We start from the raw sequence: 25,176 nt of genomic DNA on the forward strand, positions 1-25,176 counted from the left end.
TGCATTCCTTATGATTAAATGAGCCCTGAGTGTGCTTTGTGTTAATAAGTGCCATGAATTATTCTCTTGCTGAGCACTTTAATGTCAGCATCTTTGAAAAACAAACAAATTAAAACTAATACACTTGATTCCTCCTGAATATAGTATACATTTATTTCAAATGAAATAATTTGTGAATCATAATTTACTAATCATGAACTCATCAGAATACATTACAAGGTACATCATTCATTCTTCTTGCATTATACATGCTCAAGCAGCATATCAAGGTGAAGACTCTAGTCAGACGACGCAAATTTCTTCCAGACAGTCCAGTGATACAACTTAATAAAGAGCTGCTTGGAAAAAAATAAGTGCAACATTAATGGTGGTTTCAGAACTTACAGTTTCACTTTCTTACCCAGAAAACTAAATGATGACTATGTGTACCACTCTAGTCATTATTGTGCAGTTTATTCAAACTTGTGTTGTTTCTAAATATGCACTGACAACCTGTGATATAAAGTTAGTATATGCAAACTGACAGAAGTATGATTTTATCACTTGGTCAACAGCTTATGACCCGAGTGTATTTCCCACAGAATTTGTCATCACAAAGATTTCAGAACATAAAAGTACTGCTGTCCTTCAACTGTTGCCTACAGCTTAAGTTATATTTAAGCATACACAGCTGAGTTTACAAACTTATGCCCCCACTAAAACCTTCTTTATCCTAGTTGTATTTAAACTGTGATGCACAGCTTGTAGCATAATGTGTGAAATAAAATTGCTGTGTCAGGTCCTTAGCCTTATATACTCAATGCATCCTTCAAGCACCGTGTTCCAGCTACTACACTAAGTGTTTTAGATCAAAAAAGGAATAGTGGGAAGGCATTGCTCTTGGGAATACTTCTTGTCAGGATCTCCACCACCCCTTTTCCTCACCTGTGTTCTTCAGCCTTGTTATAACTTGTATGTTATATCATGCCTTCTGCTTCATTTAAATATACCACTATATTTTCTTTGATGTCAAATTTTCTCATCCTGTTCTTGCTGAAGTTCTCCTATGACAGCCTGGTCAGTTCGATACAGGCTTAGAACTCCTTACTTCCTTTTTTAGTGAAAAGATAAGATCCATGTGATAAAGTGCCCCAATTCATGGTTTGGCCATGTATACAGAAACACACAAACTCATGCACATTAAAACATTCACGGCAACACACACGCACACACATTCACACACAGAAGCACATACTGTGCAAGAAGAGCAAGTGACAATCTCAACCACTTCACCTGGATAACGCTCATTAACAACACAAAGCCTTAAGCTTCTGTGCTATGCATCCAGAATTCCTTTGATTTTCTGTTTAAGAAGTCTTTACATAGTATGACTCCGATAATGTTTTATATATTTCTTCTACAATGTATATTACTCGAGACGGCACAGGGTAGGAGAGAGCAGCAAATGTCAGCTTGCTTTCCTTGGGGTAAGGTACTACTGAACCATATTCTATCTTACTACATGCAAGCAGGGGGGGTCTGCAGAAGAAACATCTATAACTACAGACACGGGCTTAGCCTACCATGCTGTACCTGAGTAAGAGCACATATGTGCAAGGGGTAGGCAAGTAAACTCTTGCAATGATGTGGGTATTTACATCAGCCTCCAGTGGGTGGGGTAATACCTTAACAAGAAAACTCCTGATAGCTGATGGCCTTCACAAATGGCTGGAAATGAACAGGTTGATTAATTGCAGAGGTCTGACAGTTCACACAAATATTATAAGTAGATGGGTGCTGCTAGATATGAATAAAGGAGGTGTGATGTCAAAAATGGCAACTCTTAAACTATGGAGCAAAAAGTACACAGTCTCAAATGTCTTACATTCAAAAGTGAAATGGGAAACTTAAAAAAAAAAAAAAAAAAAAAAAAAAAAAAAAAAAAATCACAGTAGACAATGACACAAAGTATACAACAGCAACTGTTAGAAAACGCATGCAGTTCCTAGATTAAACCCATTTTATTAGTAATATTAAGTGGTACCATTCAGTCTGCTCATTTTTCACATTAACTATAAAGGAATAAGTTGCCATGTTCTGTTAAATCCTTTTTTATTGAAATCAGTTTATACATGTTAGAGTGAGATCCCAGAAAAGTGGATGTAGTATATTTAGAATTGCGGGGGTACGAGGAGCTTATCTTCTTATAAAAACACTATCTTCTTTATTAATGAACATTTCAATGTATAGGGTGATTCACAAACAGAGGGGTTAAGGCAGTTTCTCCTTACCCTCACTGTTGTGTAATCACAGAGTTAGTATATTTACAGCTGGGGGGGATGAAGGTATAAATTCCACACACCAGATGCACATGGTTCTTTTGTTTTAATACCTATTTCAATGTGTTGAGAGATCGCTATCTTTTTCTCAATGGTTTAGGTTCTGAATACAGTTTCTTTCATGAAACATGATATAGATGTGTATTAAAGATCATTATTTGCAGTACTACATTCCAGGGTCTGAATCCATTCATGTCAGCTTTCTGTCATGGCACAAAGCGATACAAAGGTGGCAGCATTTTGCAGATGTTCCGAGTTAGTATATATGTGTACATTTAGTTATCTATTTATTTATCCCTTGCAGACCAGATTAGTCCCACAAGGCTGGAGGTTTGTCTTCAGTGGAGACACAAGGCAGTATTCATACCACTATGGAAAATATGACCAGGGCATCGGGGAACATCCCCTGCTCTTTTTGATAGTAGTTGTGGAATCTTTTTACATCCACCTGAGTTACCACCAACTCAAGAAGATGGGACCTCAGTTTAACTTGTCATCCATCTCAGGCTTCATCTCCACCACTAGCTTCCTTAACTACTGCCTATACTGCTCAGGCTTCCATACCATACCTGGTTACATCACTGTTTATACACCTTACTTTTCAGCTTCTTTGGCATTTTTCTATCATACACATCCCTTGACACACTGTGCCAGTTGGCTGCAGCCTTCTCGGTCTAGTTTTCACCTTCTTATTTGGATTGCCATTCTCCTCAACCACCCATCCAAGATACTTGAAGATGTTAACCTGTTTAAAGATTTTCCCTTAGTTTAATTTTCATCTTGTTCTGATTTCCACCATTTCCTGCCATTACAACTGTCTTGTTTGTACTTATTTTCATCCAAAGAGCCTTCATTTTTGCATTCAATTTCCCTGTTATTTGCTGAAGTGCCTTTTCAGAGTCTGCTTGTAATGCCACAACATCTGCATACAACAGCTTTGGTGATCTGTCCCGTCCAACCTGTTTATTAACATTGTCCATCACCAGTAGGAGCAGCAGTGGGCTCAGAAATGAACCGTGAAGCACACCCACTCCCACTGGGAACTCCTCTGCAAGTCCGAATACTGCTCATACGTGTATCATTGGGTCCATGTACATGCCCTGCACTAATTCTACTGATGTTTCCGGGACTTCAGATCATCTCAGGACTGCCCAAATTAGTTTCCATGGGAGATGCTGATATGGTTTATTCTGTTCTCCACTATCATTCTCACTGCAAACATTAGGTCAGTTGTTATGTATCTTAATCTAAATCCAATCTGTCATCTCCCATCTTGCTTTCTACTACTCTGAATAACCATTTATCAATCACCCTCTCCAGCACTTTTATGTAGAGTGACAGAAGATACTGCCTCTCTACTGCCTACATGTATGGATGCCCTCTTTACTCTTGTACACTGGCAATCATTTATTCTCATCTGGGCTATACCTTCCTATATATAACCACAACTGTTCCACCAAATAATGCAAACTTTATGGTGGCCTAAGGAAATATTTAAGGGAATTTAAAGACATTTCTGAAAGTCATGGACAGTTAGAAGGGATGGTTGCTTGCATTAGTCACTGACAGCAAATTACTGTTTACCAGTGTAAAATGTGTTAACATCAAGGTATGGTTCTTCACCTGTCTGCCCTAAGTTTTACTCTTTGATTTTGTTATCCTGCCTCTCTGATTACCTCCTACTCAGTCACAGAGCAAACAACGGGCTAGATAGACATCTCCTGTTAGCAGTGTCTTACTGAAATTGTCACAGGTGAGGTTTTCTCATTAATGCATGGGTCAGTCTAAACCCAATTAACCTACCTGACTGAAACACACATGACAGCAGCAGGAAAAAGTGTAGAAACAGATGACTTCTTTGCTCATAAGTGTACTTTTTCAATAAGTTACACACTACTTTTTGACCCTTTGTGGAGACTTCTCCTCCCATACCTTTCAAATGTTATATTAAAAGTCCAAAATTGTACAAATTCAGGAAGATGGCATTACAATTACTCCCTCATCCCTTTGGTTCTCCAGTATCAGTGTTTTTTATATATATATATATATATATATATATATATATATATATATATATACACACACACACACACACACACACAATATATATATATATATATAAATATACATACAGACACTCATTTCTATATACATATATATATATATATATATATATATATGTGTGTGTGTGTGTGTGTGTGTGTGTGTGTGTGTGTGTGTGTGTGTGTGTGTGTGTGCGCATGTGTGTGTGTGTATATATATATATATATATATATATATATATATATATATATATATATATATATACATATATATATATATACACACACACACACACACACACACACGGGTCTAAGGCTATTCACTGAAAGCACATTTCACTGAAACACATTTCATTGTGCACAATTCACTGAAAGCTCAATTCACTGAAACACATTTCACTGAAAGTTATATATGGCCTTTTCCCCACTGTTGTTCGACCCTGGAATTAGTATATATAGTAAGGCGGGTGTGGGGGCATAGCCCCCTACCTATTTTAAATATTTTGAACTATTTTTTGCATGGATACTTGCAATTCCAATAAATTACTCTTTTCTGAACTTAATATATATCCAAAATATGTGGGGGGCTATGCTCCCACACCCTCGTTTACTATATATACTAACTCCAGGGTTACACAACAGTGGGGAAACGTCATATAAAACTTTCAGTGAAATGTGTTTCAGTGAATTGTGTTTTCAGTAAATTGAGCTTTCAGTGGTTTGTGCACAGTCATTTGACTTTCAGTGAATAGTCCTAGACCCATATATATACACACACACACACACACACACACACACACACACACACACACACACACACACACACACACACAGAGAAGCTCATATATCTGTATATATACACACAAACACAAACATATATATCTCAGCATTGCTACACAAATGTGATCCTAAGCTCTTGGGTGCTATCTATTGAGCCATCCGAACAATCCAGCAGGAGCAACTTATGTAAGGGTTTATGCCTAGTTCTGGGAGTTTGTCAATACCTGGGGGTGGGGCGGGGTAAACACATTAGCCAGGTCAAGGTAGGTTGCATAAACCATTTACCCCTCATCCATACTCTTGTTGACCCTCTCAAAGATGCCTACCAGTTTGAATACGCAAGATCTTTTCTTAATAAAGCTAAACTGAGAGGGGTCCAGTTTCTGTAGGTTGCCAATATCCTTGCTGACCATTTCCATGAAAATTTGTTCCATGAATCTGGCAAGTCTAATATGTGGTTTCACATATTAGACTTGCCAGATTCATGGGTCTTTAGTTCCTGTGGTCAGTTGATGGCCCACCCTTATAAAAAGAGATGACCATTGTGGCCCTCTAGTTACCTGGCACATAACCTGTTTTGAGGATGTAATTGAAGGTTTACCTTTAGAAAGGCGATTCACACTCGGGCGAACAGCAATTGTTCGAAAGGCTGTTTGCAAAGTTTGCAAACACCAAATGAAAAAAGGTTCAAATTTGCAATGAGCGAATGCACAGTGACATTTGCTCATTGCACATTTGACATTGTGGGGCGGACTGCACTATAGTGGGGTTTGGAAAATGGTCCCTTTTCCCACTGTAGTGCGATCCCGGAGTTAGAATATTAAAGCAGGGGGATGCAGGGGGGGCTTGCCCCCCTACTTTACACTTCTTTTTTTTTTTTTGTTCGACATTAATGTTCGAAAAACAGCAAATCTGCTTTTCGATTTGCTGTTTTTCGAACATTAAGGACCATCGCCATTTTCACTTTCATGGTTACAAGTCGCTCATATGAGCATTCGTACCACTGTGATTCGGCTTTATAAAGGCAAACTGTAAATGAAGAGTGCCTCATGTGGTCCTGCTAGTACATGTTTAGGCTATTTAGGAGACAACCAGAGAAATTCTTATTGCCCATTGGAGCAGTGTTTCTGGCTTTAGCAAGCACCTCCAGGAACTATTCTCTGTTGATAGCTGGTAGGGATGTGCTAGAAGATATTTCACGGGGGGGTAGTAAAAGTGAAGTTTGAGCTAAATGTAGCAGCCCAGTATATTTGCTAGCTCTCTAGTCAGTGAAGTTGATGCTATTTGCCACTAGTTCTGCACACTGTTGAGTGCTAACTTTAAGGATCCTGACACAGCTGAAGAAGACCTTGTGATTGTCCTTAGCCTGGAAGGCTATCCTAATCCCATAATTGACTTTGATTGACTTTATTAGCCCTCTTAGTTTCTTGCTTAGTTGAATCAGGGAGTTCTTGTCTCAGCTTCACAGGGTGACCTGAATAACCCATTTTAAACCGCTGGAAAGTAAAACAAATGTAAAGCCAATTTGCTAAAACACATTAAAAATGTCATTGCATTAGCATTACATTTTTCAAATGTACCAATTACATAATAGATGTATAGATGGGTGTTGCATGACCTAACAAAATAATTTGGTAAACACCATTCCTGCATCAAATTTTAGAATTGATTCTTTTTGTAGCTCAAAAAGTAATCGGATAGGATGCATTTCAGGAAAAGTGTACAGATCAGTTCCACATGGTTTAATTCTAAAATTGTTACAATCCATGTCTTCCTTAATAATCTTTCATTAATTTGTGCCATCCACATATTGTTATATCTAAGTCATGCAGTACTCATCACAAGTAATTTTCATCTCCATCTGATTGGAGTTGTTACTACAAACACAACATCTATGGGTTCCTTCTCTGCCAATGTACAGTTTTCAGGTAGTCAAGTGTTACTATGAACAGTGCCCTTTTCTCAATAAAATATATTGATGTCATATCCAATTAGATCTGTAGAAAATGAGGTCATCTGTACTGCTATACGCCCTTTCTTATCCCCTAGATGTCAAATATCCTTCAATTTACTTTACTGTTGCCCTAGCCACCACCTCATGTCACTCTGACATTTACATAGCTATAGGATTCACAACACTTTGTACATCTAAGCAGTACTTATAATCATAAATTGTAATCTGTAATGTGAAATCACTGCTGCATCTCTGCTTTTCAGATATTTTCATTTGCTCTGTATGTTTCAATGTTCACTAATTCATCAGCAGAAAAATGTTAACAGCTTATAACTCCGATGGTGTTACCCTAGCAAAACACGTCTGCATATTCAAGTAAATATGTCAACTTTAATTGTGAAAACAGTGTTACATATTTAAAATATCATTATAGCAGAATAATTCTCATATAGTGAGAGCATGAAGACAATCTTTCATAATGTTGTAGAGTAGAACAATTTGACAGTTACCATACAGAAAAGATGGTACTTTTCCGTTATTGGGGCAACAGCTGGAATGAACTATTGGAAGATCAGCATGCAGTCGCACTGATTGCTCTGCTGCCGCTGATGTGGGAACAGCCCTCAGTTTTTCTGACAACAGATTTCCACTTCATTTTGTGGACCAAAAAAAGGAGTAAGGACAATTTTCAAGTGAGTGTATCTCGTTCATATTCTAAAAGACAAAGTCCCTTACTTTTGCACCACATTAGTGAAGGTCACTGTTTTACAGGGACATCAGTGAAGGGGATGTGCTTTTCATAAAGCAGGCAATGTAACATTGCTAAAAGTCTGTAACCCTTGATGCCTTCTTAATAACACCATCCCACAATTCCAACTAACTATCTAAATTCGCCCTACTTTCAGTGTGTTGTAAAACGCAGAAGAGAGTAGCCAACACAAAACACATATGTACCATTTTGTGTTGGTAATTGCGGTTACAAAGGTGGAAGGTTGTGAGGTCATACCGAATCGACCTGCTGCCTGACCAAGTTTGTCTCCGTATACTTGCATGGTATGGTTTGCCACTGGGTGGTTATCCTAATGCTGTTTGTAATGATCCCGGCATTGATAATGCACAGAAGTACTTTCCAATTACTAATTTACTATAGATTGTTTCCGCGCATATTTCCTGCTACTGGCAGCAGTGCTAAAATAATGGTACCTGGTAAAGTCCGGAGACGGGAGCATTAACCACATTAGGTAAGTTCACTGTAAAACATTTCCTATTAATTTAGTGCACAAATCATCTTCCTCTATATAACAGAGAAAACATTATGTTATGGATTGCATGCTAACCTTCCAACAGCTCATTACAGCTGTTACCCCAACAATGGAAAAGTACCAAAAATACTGTTATAATGCGGTAGTTGAGAATCAAGTCTTATGGTACAGTTGTCACGGAGATGAGCATTCTAAAATGTCGCAATCGATGATAGCAGAATGTTTCAGAAAGGACGATGTTACTTTCTAGCACCTTCTGCAACTATTGTAGCATCTGTGCATTTTACACCATGTCCCTGTTACACTGCATCCCTGTATCTTGTTTGGTTTTGCCTCATGTTCTGGTTAAGAACACACAGATATTTGTCTGGGGACTGTTCAAAGTACAAGGAACATTTTTGTGAATTTAGTCGCTCAGCAAGGAGTGACCACCACTTAAAAGCGATGGTTTGGTGACTTTATTCTGTGCTAGCACTGCTTCTGCTCACGTCTGCATACACAGCAGGGGTGTAGCCAAACATAATCAATGTACTGAAATTAGTAGTTTTTTTTCCTTTTGGCACGTTTCAGAAACAGATACACACTGTTGTAGTGATTAACACTACTTACTCATACTGCTTGGTTCTGTAGTTCAGTTTCCAGTTGAAGTGCCTTCTGTGTGAAGTCTGTATGTCTTCCCTATGAACCTTGGGAGGTTTTTGCCATGGCCTTGGTATCCCTTCCAAATCTGAAAGGTATGCAGGCAGGTTTATTAGTAATTCTCTAAATTAGCAGTTCGTGTGGCTATACCCAGAAATAAACTATTGTCCTATCCAGGCTAAAGTCTCTGTTTTATGAGTATTACTACTACAACAGGCTTCCATTTCCCTCCACAACCCTGAATAGATTAAAGCAGGTTTCAGAAAATTATTAAATGAATATCTCAGAAAAAATATGGTTGATGCAGCTTAAAATGTTTTAAACGGTCTTAATGTCTACAACATAGATCTGCATACAGCATGGTGTTTTTTTTTTTAATTATTTAACTCTGTTGACTGCCTTAGTCCCATAGGAATGGCTTGTTTTCATGAAGATTGAGGTGGTATTCATATTAGAATACAGAGAAATACTCTTCTTGTGGTTCTATGGGAAAGACCCGAAAATTAAATATACAATAAGGTGTACAGGGCAACATTTACAGAGATCTGCACTTTTTTCAAATGTTACACGAGTGGTGGGAGGCAACAATATGAAGTCTTAAGTACAGAGAAAAATTCTGTGGTTTCAGTTTTGGCACAAAAAAAGCTATGATCTTTTGAGGTCTGACCAGTTATGTCAGCAATGTAGCTACAGAAGACACACCTTGGGAGTTATGAGGATCCAAATGTGAGCATTACTGCCCACAGTAAAAAGTCCCTGTTACCCCAATGCAGTATTTTGTGATTCAGAAACACATTAACCTCATTATCGGCTAATTTACATGTCTCTGATTGACTTTACTTACCATGTAGTGCAGGTGAGTACTTCCTGTGGCATCTAACAGTGTCCACAATGGCTCCTTTTCCCCTGCCCATGCAATTCAGGGATGATTACATCAGTTCATAATGTTAAACATTTGAGTTTTACACTTCATATCCTAAAATAATTTCATGATAGAGCAAAAGCTTATGAGGTTTAGAGATATGCCTCTATTTCCATCCCTTCCCCTCACATGTGATGTGTTGCAGACATTGCATAATGCATTTGTTCCTAAAAAATATGTAATAAAGACCTACTGCACTAATGTATTTGTTATGACAAGGGTGCATGGTTCAGGTCCTTTTTCCCCCTAAGTATTTCTATACTATTTTTTAATTATATTCTCTAACACAAATCCTTTTTGTCTAGCATTCCCCCCATCCTCATACTTCTAAACTGCCATTAGGGCACAAGACATTTACAGCAATCCCTGTTGGGTAATGTTTCCCCACACTCTATCCCAATCCCACTACAGTTAAAATGCTGCTAGGGCACAAAAATTAAGAGTAATCTCTTGTGGTTAGTGTTTCCCCCCATCCAATGCTATATATTTCTGTTTATTAGTCTAGGGATGTGTGAAGGTATGATAGCCACCCTAACCCACGCAAGCACACACAGCACCCCCACCCACATGATCGCACTGACCCAAACATCCTTTCATCCATGCATACACATACACAGTACCCTTACCCACATGATCGTACTGACACAAACATCCTTTCATCCATACACATACACCTTATCTGACCTGCCCCCCCATCTCCTCTACCCCTACCTCCCAAGCAGACAGAAACGTAGACATACACTCACTCATGAACACCCTCCCCAAAACTATCTTACCCATAAAGTCCTCAACACTTACCTCTTGTGTGATGAACGCAGCCTTTTGGCAGTGTTCACTACCACACTATGGAAGAAGGTACTGTGCTAATCTACACAGCTAAGCAATTCTGTGAATCACTCAGTATGCAGATGCTTTCCCTAAGACAGCTATGGGGAAGGGAGTACATGGCTAATTAGCGTATGCTCTCTCTTGGACTGTATCATTACCATGCAGCACGGCCATGGAGACAGCCCCAATCCAGCACCACATGTCTTCATACAAAGGTACCATGTTAGGACTATCTTGGAATTTGAAAATGTTACCATAAGGTGTACACATCATGTACACTCAGTGATGGGAGTAATCTATTACAATAAGTAATATATTACTGTAATATATTACAATTTCTAGTAACTAGTAATATAACTAGTTACCTTTTCAAAATAGTAACTAGTAATAGTAATGTATTACTTTTTTAGTAACTAGTTACTTTTGCTTAAACCAGTGGTTCTCAACGTGGGTGATATAGCCTCCTAAAGAGGGATGTAAAACTTCCGGGGTCCCTATATAGTATGAATAGTAATCAGATGTTAGGAGGTAATAGATACTTTGAAGCTGCAATTTGGATAAAAAAAATTGCAACATAATGTTGGCATGTAGCATTGATAATAGATCATTAGAATTAGTATGGAGCAAAATTGACTTCATTTTTTTTAGCACTGCAAGGAGGTGAAAGCTAATGATGACCAGACTACAGCCCTGCCCTGGTACTGTGGGACTCTCGCCCACTAAAATATCCCCTAACACTGGGACAATTCTAGCCTGCTAGAAATCATATACTTACCTTGTATAATGGCATTGGTTCTTCATACCACCATCAGTCGGAATCAAACTCACCCGATGCCCTAACCCACTGCACCAAGCAGGACGCTTCAAGTGGATCTATGATCAACCAACTTTTGTCCTGACAATATTTTATGTTCTATTTAAAATTCTTTTCAGGTTTTTATTTTTAGTTGCTCAAAATAGACAAAATGTGATAGATTTTTATAGGTCTTGTGCTGCTGGCTGGTTTGGTTTCATTATTATCTGTGACTCTCTAGCTATAAAGACTGATCGTCGTCGTCTTCTCCTTTTGGCTGTGCCCGTTGGGGATCACCACGGTGGATCATCAGTCTGCAGAACAAGTGGCAGTGGAGTTTTACATTGTTGAGTTGCCAGCCCAGCATTCAGCCTTCTTCAGAAGGCACATGCACACACACCTAAAGTCAATTTAGAATGTCTAATCCACCTGCAGCATGTCTTGGGAATGTGGGAGGAAACCAGAACACCCTGAAGAAACCCACTCAAACACAGGGAGTGTAGATCATAGTGTGTATGTTGTACTTTTAAACCCATTGTAGTTCATGGGCACATGCACAGAAAGTACTGAGCATGTGCAGAGTGCCATTTTGTGTAAGCAGCTGGAGTGAAAGCATGTATGTGTATAGCAGTCAGTCAGTTAGCTAGTTCGCTTATGTTTTATGTTCCAGTCATCCATCCTGATGTATTTGCGTGTAATAAGCATCTTAAATGAACACCCAAGCCTCATCATCTTATTTAAATACACAAGACGAGTAACATGTTCAGAATGGGATCCAAAGTCAAAACTTCTTAAAACCATGAGGTGCACAATCAGAAATGGAGGAATATATGAGTGGCTTAAACGACTACAAATGACTGGTAAACAGGTCAGAAAATATTTCCAGGTTCTTAAACTCATTTAAATGATTTTTCCCTCAATGAATATAAAGCAAAGCATTCCAAACAAATTACTGAATAAACAAAATGTTCAAAATTGCGACATACTGAAAAAAGTACTTGAAATAATTACAGAAACATTTGAAACAATATCAGAATCATATAAAATGTACAAAAAAGAGAAAATTACTTTTTTCACAATGTTCTACTTTTTCACATTAACTAAAGCTATTCAAAGTAAAGTCTGCAAAGTGTTGGCAGCGTGTGCAGTATTACAGCACAGTCTTTTCAAAGAGTACAGTTATTTTGAAGAGTCTGTTGTTCAGCTGAATACAATTACAAGTACTTAGTGTGTGCTTGAAATTTATTTGGCATGGCAGAGGGATTTCACAGACCTGATCCGCCTGTGTTTGATAATAATATTGCTGAAAACTGGAGAGTGTTTGAGCAAGAATATGGTATTTTCATACAGGCTGCTTTTTCTGCTCAATTTAACTTGTTCAGAAGCCATTGAGAGAGAACATTCATTTGTGTATGTACCTGCTGTGTATGCAGAGAAGGGGATGACTGCCATATTGTGATAGAGGCTGAAACGTGGGAAGACTGAGTGCTTAAAACGTAAATTTAGAGAAGTATGCAACCCCCAAATGAATATTATAGTGGAAAGGCACTATTTTACACTAGAGATCAAAAGCCAGAAGACATTTTTGCAGCATATATAACTGACTTGAGAAACAAGTCAAAAATGTGCAGATTTGGTGATCTGAGAGATTAGTTGATAAAATACAAGCTTGTGTGTGGTGTTAATAATGATACAATGAGAAAGATTTTGCTTTGAGACAGTGATTTACCTTTAAGCAAAAACAAAGATTTGGCAGTTATATGATCTTATAGAAAAGTACACGAATATGCTTACGAATGATAAGAACATGCTTGCAGCTTCTTCCAGCATGAATGTTGATAGTATGCAGCACACTATGGCTGACATTTGGACCCATCAGAATCGTAGTTTCTTTGGTGTCACCACCCACTGGATCGACTGTGACACACTTCAAAGAAAAGTCAGCTGCTTTGTCATGCTGGAGATTACAGGGAAGGCATACATATGATCTCATAGCATCAACTCTTGAGAGCATTCTCATAAAGTACAAGACAGATCAAAAGGTGTGTGCAACAATTACTGACAATGGCAGCAATTTTGTAAAGGCTTTCACTGTCTTCTCAGAATGTGAGAAATCTGAGACTACCAGCATTCTGTCCCAAGATGAGGATGATGATGGTGAAGTGATTTACAACAGTGTGACAGCCAGTCATTCAGGGCAAAGCAAGAACACCTATTCACTGCCTCCCCATCTGAGATGTGAGACACACACATTGAATCCAGTTGGAATACAAGCTGCTGAATCTGCTTGTAATGATGCATAGTATAAAAAGATCATGCAAAGCACCATGGCCAAATGCTATGCTGCTTGGAACAAGGCTAGTCACAGCACCCAAGCTGCTGAGGTGGCTTGAAATAAGTGTGATGCGGCATTGATTATTCCCAATGCAACACAATGGAATCCCGCTTTCTACGCAATGGGGAGAATTCACCTAATTGCAACTCAGGGTGAAGGCTTGCTGAATGAGATATGTGAACAGATTGGAATTGTCATCTTCAGGCTTGCAGAAATTACCTTTGTTGCTGAGTTTGTGCAAGCAATGCAGCCCCTGGCAATGGCTCTGAACATCCTGCAGTCAGAGCTGAAAAGCTTCTTGGGAATCCTGATCCCCACCATTACGTGCCTGAAAAACAAGTTGTCCGAAGTCAGGCAGTCTGTGAAGCTTGTTGTCCTGCTAGTTGATGCTATTCTTAAAGGCACTGAGGTTCGGTTCAATCACCTTTTGGAGCATGAAGAGCTCATTCTGGCTAGCATAGTGCATCCACAGTTCTGTTTGCGATGGATGGACAGTGAGGAGCAGAAACTCAGAGGCAAGGCTCTGTTCCTTGATGGCATGCAGAAACTGGATGAACCTGCACATGGGTCATCTGAAGCTTCTGCATTAACTGCAGAAGTCAGTTTCTTCAGCTTCAAAGAGTCAACGCCAGTCAATGTCAGCATACATTCCAGCAACAGCAAGCCTCATGACATTATAGATTAGAGCAGCACTAAGGAAAAACATCTATCCTTTTAGCAGTACCTATCATTTATTACACTATCCTCAAGTAGGCTTTACACCTCGGCATGAAAATGTTGTCTTTAGGGCAGCTTCAGGTGATCTTGCTCCTAACAGACCTTCCTGTGGAATGTTCTTTACTGGTGAGGATACGTCATGCTGCAGGAATGGCCCAGACAGATTATGAGACTGAAGTAATTTTGATAGTACAGTGAGAAAAGTGGAAAACAAGGGAGTATAAGGACATAATAAATAATAAGCCTAAGTAATTGAAAGGAAATCTAAACACAATCCATGCAAGTTTCAGAAAGTGAGAAGTTGTGGAATAAGCAAACAAGATGAATATTAAAAAATGATGACGCAGATGGGAGCAATGCAGTTTGATCCATGTTACTGTATTTCCCTGAACATTTTATGACTTGAATGCTAACGTTGTTCATCATATGTTCCTGTTAAGCCACCTAGCTATGTTTAGAATGAGTTTGTACTTTACACAGGCAAATGTTTCTCTGCTGGATATGGGTTTGTCTAGCAAATACTTGTGGCTATAGGTTTAAAGCTCCTCACAGCACCACCCTTTTTTCCGACAGGTTTCATTCACCTGCCTGATGGTGCCATATAAAACGTTCAGCAGTTAAAGATACACAGCTCAGCAGTGCACAGCCCTATAAACAAAGAGGAGCAGAGAGGAAAGGAGTGTTTCAGTCCTGTTCAACAGCATATCCTGTTACTTCAGTAAGTATTTGTAATCACCTATATGTTATATCGGAATTTGTATCTAGTTATACACATCTCTTTAATGTCCATTTGGTAATCTGTTTATCTATATGTAATACAAAATAAAAATAAAAAACATAAATATTCCTGAGGATCTCAGGGTTAATAATTCAAATGTTTCCACTGAAACTGTATTTAATTTTCCATTAAGTTGTATGTAATGACACGTTACAAGCCGTCAAATATTTACTTTACTTCATACTTTTTAACATTGCTTGCAACAAATGTATATGCACATGCATACATACATACATATACACACACACACCTAGTTTCAGTTCAATTAACATTTACTGCTCTTATAATGGTGGACATGAGTAAATGACTTTTAAATTCTGCTCAAGGAAAACACGTCAGTTTCTGCACAAGGTTCAGTCACACTTTTGACATTTAAGAGCTTCTTCAGCTGCCTACCACTGAAATTCTCTGTAAGCAATTGAAATCTCTAGGAATCTGAAAAGGTGAAATTTCTGTTTGCTAAATGATTTATGGACATGATTAAAAGTACTAGATAAGAGCAGTGGATTAGCATAAATACCTAATAAATTGTTCCCTTTGACCTGAGATTTGTGGAATTAGACTGGCGTCATGATATGAATTATATTCACCCTTTGTGGGCTCTTTATACAGATAATAATTTAGCTTTATTTCATACAGTTGTATCATCTTTTGGATTATACTGAAACCTGACCAGAAAATTCAGTCTTCTGCTATAGCAATCACAGTCCAAATGTATTCTTAGAGAAAGCAATTTATATTATTATTATCATTATGAGTAAGTCATAGCAGTAGCTTCACTGGCATTGTTTCTGAATAGCCAAGATCACAACTTTATTTATAAAGGCTACAGAGTTACATTTTAAAAAAAGTGTTGCACAATCTTTGCTGTATTACAACTGACTGCACTGATGTAATAACAATACTGAGACAGAAAAGAATATTTTGAAGTTAATGTTTTATTTTTCTCTGTTTCAGCTGACAACAGAATGTTCTCTACATACCCTGTACAAAACATTAAATCTAATCGCAGACCTGTCTTCTCAAGCAGGTCTTTCCATGGGAACCTAGTATCCAGATCACAACAGCCTATTTCCACTAGCTCTTTCCCCATGCTGTCTTCTGCAGTTCATGGGGCTACTGCTGGCCTTGCTGGGTTCAGTAATGATGTACTGGCAACCAATGAGAAACTGACAATGCAAAATCTGAATGACCGTTTGGCAAGCTATCTGGAAAAAGTGCATGCCCTGGAGGAAGCAAATCATAAGCTGGAAAGGCAGATTCAAGGCTTACTTATTCAAAGGACTCCAGTCACTGTAGACTTTGACACAAAGTATTCAGAAGCTGCTGCTTTTAAAGAACAGGTATGCCCTTTGTCACCCATATTATATAATATCATAAGGGATCAGTTTGTTTAATGACATTTTAGGTTTATAAATAACCATGACTGTGAGTAATTAAAAGCACTTTCATTATTCTGGTAGATAAAAAAGGTAGTTGAACTCTAAAAAGAATTATTTCTGCATTACCACTATCTCAAAGATAAAAATACTGCACTAGAACTGTTATTCCATGTCTAATTCTGTATCATTTTACTAACTGCAAGCAATTTAACTTACAATATCATACTAGTTTAAGTAGAAGGTGGAGTCGCATTTAAAATGGTTATATTTTAAGGAAAACACATGAAGGAGAATTACACAGCTTCATGTACTTCCACTAGTGTTACAAATTTTGGGCAAGATATCATAGATATAAGAGCAAAGAAAATCATTTCAGAATTACTCCTGCTAAATAGGAAACAAAGCTTTCAAAACTGTGAATGCACACTGATGCATGTTGCATTCATGTTTATAAACATTAGTACTTCTGCGGTGACTGACGTCTGGTTTGCAGAAAAGAGTGCACATTTAATATATATATATATATATATATATATATATATATATATATATATATATATATTATTTTTGATTTATTTTTTTCCTCTAAAGGCTTGTGGAACAATGAAATGTAGAAACAAATCAGCATTTTAAAATATAGATATTTGAGTGACCTTGTTTTAGGTCTAAATAATATACATTAGCACACTTCTACTTTCCTTCAATTAGTTAATAAAGACAGCAGTCTGCCAGAAAAATGCTGAAAATAATCTGCGCACAATGCAGTGAGTTTACATTCATGTTAGCTATGTGTTCTCATAATAGTGTTTTGTTTTTTTGTTTTGTTTTGTTTTGCAGGCCATGTATATTAGCAATACAGAGAACTGCTGCCTAGAGGATTCATATTTTTAGGCTTATTAACTACCTGTTATTAACATAATTATAGTTATACTGGTGAGCTGAGAAAAAACTATGATGTCACCACAGCAAAATGATTAGATGTGGTTTATAGATACTTGTGGTTGAGGAAAATCTATGATGCCATAGCAAGACAACATGAGATGAGTGGGCATGGGAAGAGATCAGAGGCCAGAATTCGAAAGGCAAAGGCAGCATCTCAGAGTGTCTCTGACTCTATGTTCATGCTGCCCCATCCCAGCTGAGAGCCACACTCCAAACTGCATATTTGTTTATTTATTTATTTCTTTATTTGACACTTGTTGACTGGGCTAGTGCCCTTTTTCGGCAGAGGCCCGGGGAGAAAAGTTCCACAGTACAATTAAGAAAAAATTATAGAAATTGACTTAATTATACAATAAAAATTTACATAATTGCATTAGATGACAAAAAATAAACAATAGAGTAAATGAGCAGCTGTTCTTTTAGGTACAATTTAAAAAATCAGTAAGAAATACATGTAGTATAAGATATTTATCTTGAGGCAGGTAGTGACAATAAGCTAGCAAAAAGAAAATACCGTAAGGATAGTTCCTCCATGGAGAACTGTGCTTTTCAAATGCTTATGTTTTGCAGCAATAGTGTATGAGTGTGTTACTTATGAGACAGTTGCAGGTGGGATATAGGCATCATGTTACCAGAAGTTAGGAAGTGAACAGAATGATTACAAGTAGGTGACTGTTAATTAATTTGTTAGGTGGTTAGTGTTACATAGATAAAGAGGGGAAGGAGAGGAAAGAAAGGAATGTGGGAGGGAGGGAAGGGTTCAGGTGGGGTGATTACAAAGACAAGACCAGGTGCTGTTTAGGTGGTTTTTAAGAGTTTTCTTGAATTCATGGACATGGGAAATGTTTCTGAGAGACATTGATCAGAGCTTCTGAGGGCTTTAGGGGGGGTGTAGAGGGAGACAAGAGCGGATAGGCTAGGGCAGAAGGAGAGCTTGTTCAGGATAGAATGGATGATGAGAAATGGCATACATAAGAGTTGAGTGGGAAACTCAAGCCAGTTGAAACTGTTGAGAGCATGACAGTGGCGTGATTTTAAGGGCAAATTAGCAGCAAACCTTGCTACTTTGTTGTAGGTAGTTTTGAGTTTGGAGAGTAGAGAGGACTGTAGGTTAGTTAAGATTTGTGAGCCATAGAATAGGTGAGGGAGAAGGTAATCTTGGGCTAGTGAAATTCTGAAGTTGGGTGCGAGGAATCTTTTATTTCTGTACAGAAGGCCCAGCTTTTGGTGGGTTTTCTTGATAAATTGATGTACATGGAGGTCAAATTTAAGTTGGTCATCTATGATTGCTCCATGGAGTTTGGTGTGGGTACTGTTATAGTGGTGTTGTTAAGAGAAGAGATGGTGATGGAGAATTTAATATGGTAGAGGGATTTAGGGAGGAAGGGAAGTTTAGTCTTTTTAGGGTTAAGTATGAGCTGATTGTCGGAAAGACATTTTTAGTGAGGTTTAAAGATGTTTATGTCAGAGTGAGCAGGTCGGAGGGGTTGTCAGCAGTGGAGATGATTGAGGAGTCATCTGCATATTGTATGAGGGATGACTGAGGACAGAAAGAGTGAAGTTGGTTGTTAAAGAGAAGGGGTCCTAGAACTGTGCCTTGTGGGACACCAATTTTGATGGGGAAACAGGGGGGATAGAAGAGAGAGAGCCAATTGACAGATTTCTGTCTATTTGTGAGGTAGCTGTTGAACCAGGAGATTAGTTGATGGGGCGAGATTGAGTTGAGACAGTTTGGAGTGGAGGATGGATTGGGAGATAGTGTCAAAAGCTTTAGAAATATCTAAGAAGAGGCAGGACACTAGTTTATTATTGTCTCTGGCTAGGGAGATGGAGTTAGGAAAAGAGAGTGGTAGTGGTACTGTGGTGGGGGCAGAAGCCATGCTGGGTAGGGGTGATCAGGTTTTTTTGAGTGAGATAGGCCATGATTTCTTTATGAACACAGTGTTAAAGGATTTTAGAGACCGAAGAGTATATGGCAATGGGTCAATAATTAGACAGCTCTTCTGAATTTCTGCCTTTCTGGATTGGTATGATATGGAATTTTTTCCAAAGAGTTGGGACAACGGATTCTGTGTTTGAGCTGTTTATGAGGATGGAGACTGGATATGCAATGAAGTTAGCAGCTGCCTTTAGGAAGTGAGGAGGAATGTTATCAGCTGAGGGGGAGCATGGTTTGAGTCTGAGAAGTAGCCTTTTGATATAACTGGTTGGGATGGGTTTTAATGAGAATGGGCTGTTTTGTATAAAGGGGTGGTGGGTGTTGAGGGGTTGGTATGGTTAGTAGTTTGCACAAGTTTGCTGATGGTATCAATAAAGTATGAATTAAAGATGGATGCAGTTTCTTGGTTTGTGTTATAAGGGCAGGGGATGGGAGTTGAGGGATTACCAGGGTGGAGAATTTGGTTAATAGTATTTCAGAATTTTGGGGGGTTTCTCAGGTCAGTAATTATGGGTGTGTGATAGAAGTTCTTTTTATCAGTGTTAATCTGTTTTTTGCTTAGATTTCAGAGTTCTCTATATTTTTGGAGGTGTGTGAGAGATTTAGTCTTAATCCAGAGTTTCCAGGCAGAATCTATTTTATGGATGAGAGACCAAGTACAGTTAGTGAGCCAAGGAGAAGTGATTTGACTGTTCTGGAAGGATGTTAAGTGTATTTAGAAAGATGGAGTTGAATTGAAGAATAGCTTCATCAAGAGGGAGGGATGAAAGGCAGGATCAATCGATTGTGGAGAGATAGTTAATAAAAGTATCATGGTTAAAGTTTGTTAGTTTTCAACATTCCTTAAGTTTGTGCGGTTGAGAGCGGTTTGCGGAGTATCTTAGGACACTATAGGGGAGTGGTCACTGATTGAGACTGGAAGAGATTCAGGGTGGTGATAGCGATTAGGATGGGAGACCATAATCCAGTCAAGGACAGAGTAGGTATTTGTGGGTTTATGAAGAAAAGTGGGAGAGGACATAAGTCGGGTGTAACCATATAGGTGGATGTTGGTAGTAGAGGTGTTAGACATGAGGAGAACTCAGTTGATGTTGACATCACCTAATATTATAGTTTTGTTGGGTATATTGTCAGATATCCAGTGAAGTATTTGCTCTAGTATTGGTATGTTTTCTCCAGGGGGTATATAGATGGCAGCTATAGTTATGGTTTTATGGTCGCTGAGTTTACAGTTATCAATAATGAGTTCAGCAGGGTGAAAAGAGATGAAGTGGGGTGTTATGGGGGGAAGGTTAGGAGGTCTGAGTACATGATGGTGAAACCTCTTCCTTTTTTATGAGTTCTATCAGGATGTACAATGTTGTATCCAGAGGGGAGAAATTCAGTCTCAGTGTTATGAAGTTTAAGCCTTGTTTCTGAAAGAGTAATTATGATGGGGGAGTGTTGAGCTATCCAAGAGTGGAATTCAGATGTCTTGTTAAGGATGCTGTGGATGTTTATAGAGTAGAAGGAGAGGTGTTTGAGACTAGAATTAGTTGCATGTGGAAGTGTGTATGTAGCACTGGTGAGATGAGACAAGATAAGTTAAAGTGTGGGCCAGGGTTGGGGTGGATATCACCTGAGAGTTGAAAGATGTTGTGAGGGTGGAGGAGAAAAGATAAAATGGTGTAGGGTGAAAGAAATTTGTGTTTAATTTTGTTCTGTGGGGAGACAGCTGAAAGCAATTTGATCTTGGGGAGTGTGTATTCAGTGCAAGAGAAGAGTGCAGGTGATATGGGAGAGGAGTAGTGGTAATTGGTATTTGTAGTTTGTTGAGAGGAGGGGTGTAGAGATGTGGGTTCAGCTGAGTGTGATAGGAGATGAGGTTAGATAGGAGTAAAAGAAGAAAGGATGAGCAGAGAGGGAGGAACATGTTGAGGGGTAAGGTGTGAAATGGGAGTGTGCTGGAAGTGTGGATGAGGGAAGTTATGTGGGTTTAGTTTGAAGGGGGGGATGGGGTTAGTGAGTGTGGTCAGATGGTAAGCAGTAGGAGGTGTTAGTTAATAGGGGTTGGATCAGATTGGGTGAGGTTTACAGGAACTATTAGTGAAGAGGGGTGGAGTACAGAAGGTTAGCTATAAAGGTAAGAGATGCAGCAGAGAAGCCAGATAGAGCATCAGAGAAATAGAAACGGCTGAGGAGCAGTAGGAAAAATTAAAGTTGGTAAACTAGAAGTGAGTGGTGGGAGCTGTAGACAGAACAGAAATACTTGAATAAATGGAAAGTTGTAGCTGGAGTGGATTAGAGAGTGCAGGGTACTACTGGAGAGAGGATGGAGAGTGACACCAAGATAAGAGAGATAAGTTGAGGGGTGGAAGCTGATCTGGTCATGTGCATCAGTACCAGGGTATGCTACACAAGTAATGGTAAGACAGTTGAGCAGATTAAAACATACAAGCACTGCACAGTTGGCTTTCCACCGTATTGGAGTGGTTAGTAGAAAGATGTAGGAAGTTATGAATTGGTAAGTAGGCTGGGTATATTGAAAAGCAGTACAAAAGATACAGGTAGGCAGGAGGCTATACAGATAAATTCACACACTATTAACTATATCAGAAACTAACAGTGACAAGCTATAATGCAAGTTACATAAGATAGGTTAGCATTTCAACAGTCTATATCACGGGTTCCCAAACTGTGCGCTGCTGCACCCTGGGGAGCCGCGAAGCTTAGCAGCTGATTGCAGATAAGTGAATGCCTGTATGAGTGTGTGTGTGTCTGTATGTGTGACTGAATGCATGCATGAAAGCAAAAGAGTGTGTGTGTGTGTGTGTGTGTGTGTGTGTGTGTGTGTGTGTGTGTGTGTGTGTGTGTGTGTGTGTGTGTGTGTGTGTGTGTGCATGTGTGCGTGAGATCGGGAGAGTGAGAGCGATGTGTGAGTGAATGCAAGAATGAACGCAGAAGTGTGTGTGTGTGTGTGTGTGTGTGTGTGTGTGTGTGTGTGTGTGTGTGTGTGAGATTGGGAGAGTGAGAGCTAAGTGTGAATGAATGCAGGTATGAATGAGGAAGAGACTGCACCCTGGGGAGCCGCGAAGCTTAGCAGCTGATTGCAGATAAGTGAATGCCTGTATGAGTGTGTGTGTGTCTGTATGTGTGACTGAATGCATGCATGAAAGCAAAAGAGTGTGTGTGTGTGTGTGTGTGTGTGTGTGTGTGTGTGTGTGTGTGTGCGCGTGTGTGTGTGTGCGTGTGTGTGTGTGCGTGTGTGTGTGTGTGTGCATGTGTGCGTGAGATCGGGAGAGTGAGAGCGATGTGTGAGTGAATGCAAGAATGAACGCAGAAGTGTGTGTGTGTGTGTGTGTGTGTGTGTGTGTGAGATTGGGAGAGTGAGAGCTAAGTGTGAATGAATGCAGGTATGAATGAGGAAGAGACTGTGTGTGTGTGTGTGTATGTGTGAGATCGGAAGAGTGAGAGGAATGTATGAATGAATGCGTAAGTGTGTGTGTGGCATGTGAGTGTGAGATCGGGAGAGTGAGGGCGATGTATGAATGAATGCGTAAGTGGGTGTGTGGCATGCGGGTGTAACAGACAATGAGAGCGATGTGTGAATGAATGCAGGTATGAATGAGGAAGTGTGTGTGTGTGTGTGTGTGTGTGTGTGTGTGTGTGTGTGCGTGTGTATGAGACTGAATGTCCAGATATTTTCCTCATAATTTTGGTGTGTTCCTCCTAAAATCTGTACTTTGCTGGCAAATAGTTGAGGACTGAAGTCATTAAATAATGACAAACATTTGAGTTTAAGATGCCACATCCTTCAGAGAATTCATGCTAATGCAAAACCTATTATTCTATCAACTTTCTAAGTTTGTAAGAGCAATATTTAAAATATCTTCCTATTTGTCTCTCCATCATTTTAGGCTTTGTTCAGATGTTTTTCTCTCAAAATCTGGACAAAGCCTAAAATGATGGGGGGACAAAAAGGGACATATTTGAAATATTGCTCTTACAAACTGAGAATGTTGACAGAATAATAGGTTTTGCATTAGCATGAATTCTCTGAAGGATGTGGAGTCTTAAACTCAAATGTTTGTCATTATTTAATGACTTCAATCCTAAACTATTTGCCAGAAAAGTACAGATTTTAGGAGGAACACACCAAAAATATGAGGCAAAAATCTGGACATTCTGCGAAAATCTTTACAGTTGAGAGGTGTGAATCACAAACACACACACACAGTCACTTCCTCATTCATGCCAGCATTCACACACACACACACACACACACACACACACACACACACACACACACACACTTCCTCATTCATGCCTGCATACATTCACACACACACACACACACACACACAGCCACTTCCTCATTCATACCTGCATTCACTCACACATCCCTCTCACTCTTCCGATCTCACACACACACACACACACACACACACACACACACACACACACACAGCCAATTCTTCATTTGATTCATTCCTGCATTCACTCACACTCGCCGTGAACTAATAAGCTTAACTGTAGAATAAACCATGAACTGTTCGCAGTTTATTTTGCAGCTATGCTTATTAGTTCGCGATCCCCTGTGAGGAAGCTGTGGCTCTCCAGGGCGCCGCAGCGCACTGTTTGGGAACCACTGAAATATGCACTTTATGCGCATCGTGGTGGGGGGGGGGCTTGGGAAAACCTGGATTCAGCAAGGGAGCCGAGAATCAAAAAAGTTTGGGAACCACTGATGTGGTCAGATGGGTGGGGGTATAGTATGGTAAGCAGTAGGAGGTGTTAGTTAATAGGGGTTGGATCAGATTGGGTGAGGTTTACAGGAACTATTAGTGAAGAGGGGTGGAGTACAGAAGGTTAGCTATTAAGGTAAGAGATGCAGCAGAGAAGCCAGATAGAGCATCAGAGAAATAGGAACGGCTGAGGAGCAGTAGGAAGAATTAAAGTTGGTAAACTAGAAGTGAGTGGTGGGAGCTGTAGACAGAACAGAAATACTTGAATAAATGGAAAGTTGTAGCTGGAGTGGATTAGAGAGTGCAGGGTACTACTGGAGAGAGGATGGAGAGTGACACCAAGATAAGAGAGATAAGTTGAGGGGTGGAAGCTGATCTGGTGACGTGCATCGGTACCAGGGTATGCTACACAAGTAATGGTAAGACAGTTGATCAGATTAAAACATACAAGCACTGCACAGTTGGCTTTCCACCGTATTGGAGTGGTTAGTAGAAAGATGTAGGAAGTTATGAATTGGTAAGTAGGCTGGGTATATTGAAAAGCAGTACAAAAGATACAGGTAGGCAGGAGGCTATACAGATAAGTTCACAAACTATTAACTATATAAGAAACTAACAGTGACAAGCTGTAATGCAAGTTACATAAGATAGGTTAGCATTTCACAGTCTATATCACGGGTTCCCAAACTGTGCGCTGCTGCACCCTGGGGAGCCGCGAAGCTTAGCAGCTGATTGCAGATAAGTGAATGCCTGTATGAGTGTGTGTATGTCTGTATGTGTGACTGAATGCATGCATGAAAGCAAAAGAGTGTGTGTGTGTG

General features: G+C 39.3%; 1 protein-coding gene across 4 annotated transcripts in view; it reads left to right on the forward strand.

Annotated features, from left to right (window-relative positions):
• The window catches only part of LOC122790313 (keratin, type I cytoskeletal 18-like), a 508,415-nt gene that overhangs the window by 69,028 nt on the left and 414,211 nt on the right, over positions 1-25,176 (forward strand). For all 4 annotated transcript variants that reach the window (XM_044057831.1, XM_044057834.1, XM_044057833.1 and 1 more), the window contains exons 2-3: positions 15,164-15,308; positions 16,326-16,711. In XM_044057831.1, coding sequence (XP_043913766.1) covers positions 16,337-16,711 — 375 coding nt within the window. In that variant the 5' untranslated portion in view covers positions 15,164-15,308; positions 16,326-16,336. The remainder of the gene's footprint in view (positions 1-15,163; positions 15,309-16,325; positions 16,712-25,176) is intronic.

This window comes from Protopterus annectens, chromosome 16.part0 (genome assembly GCF_019279795.1).
Source record: "Protopterus annectens isolate FY-2018-M chromosome 16.part0, PAN1.0, whole genome shotgun sequence".
NCBI lineage: Eukaryota > Metazoa > Chordata > Ceratodontiformes > Protopteridae > Protopterus > Protopterus annectens.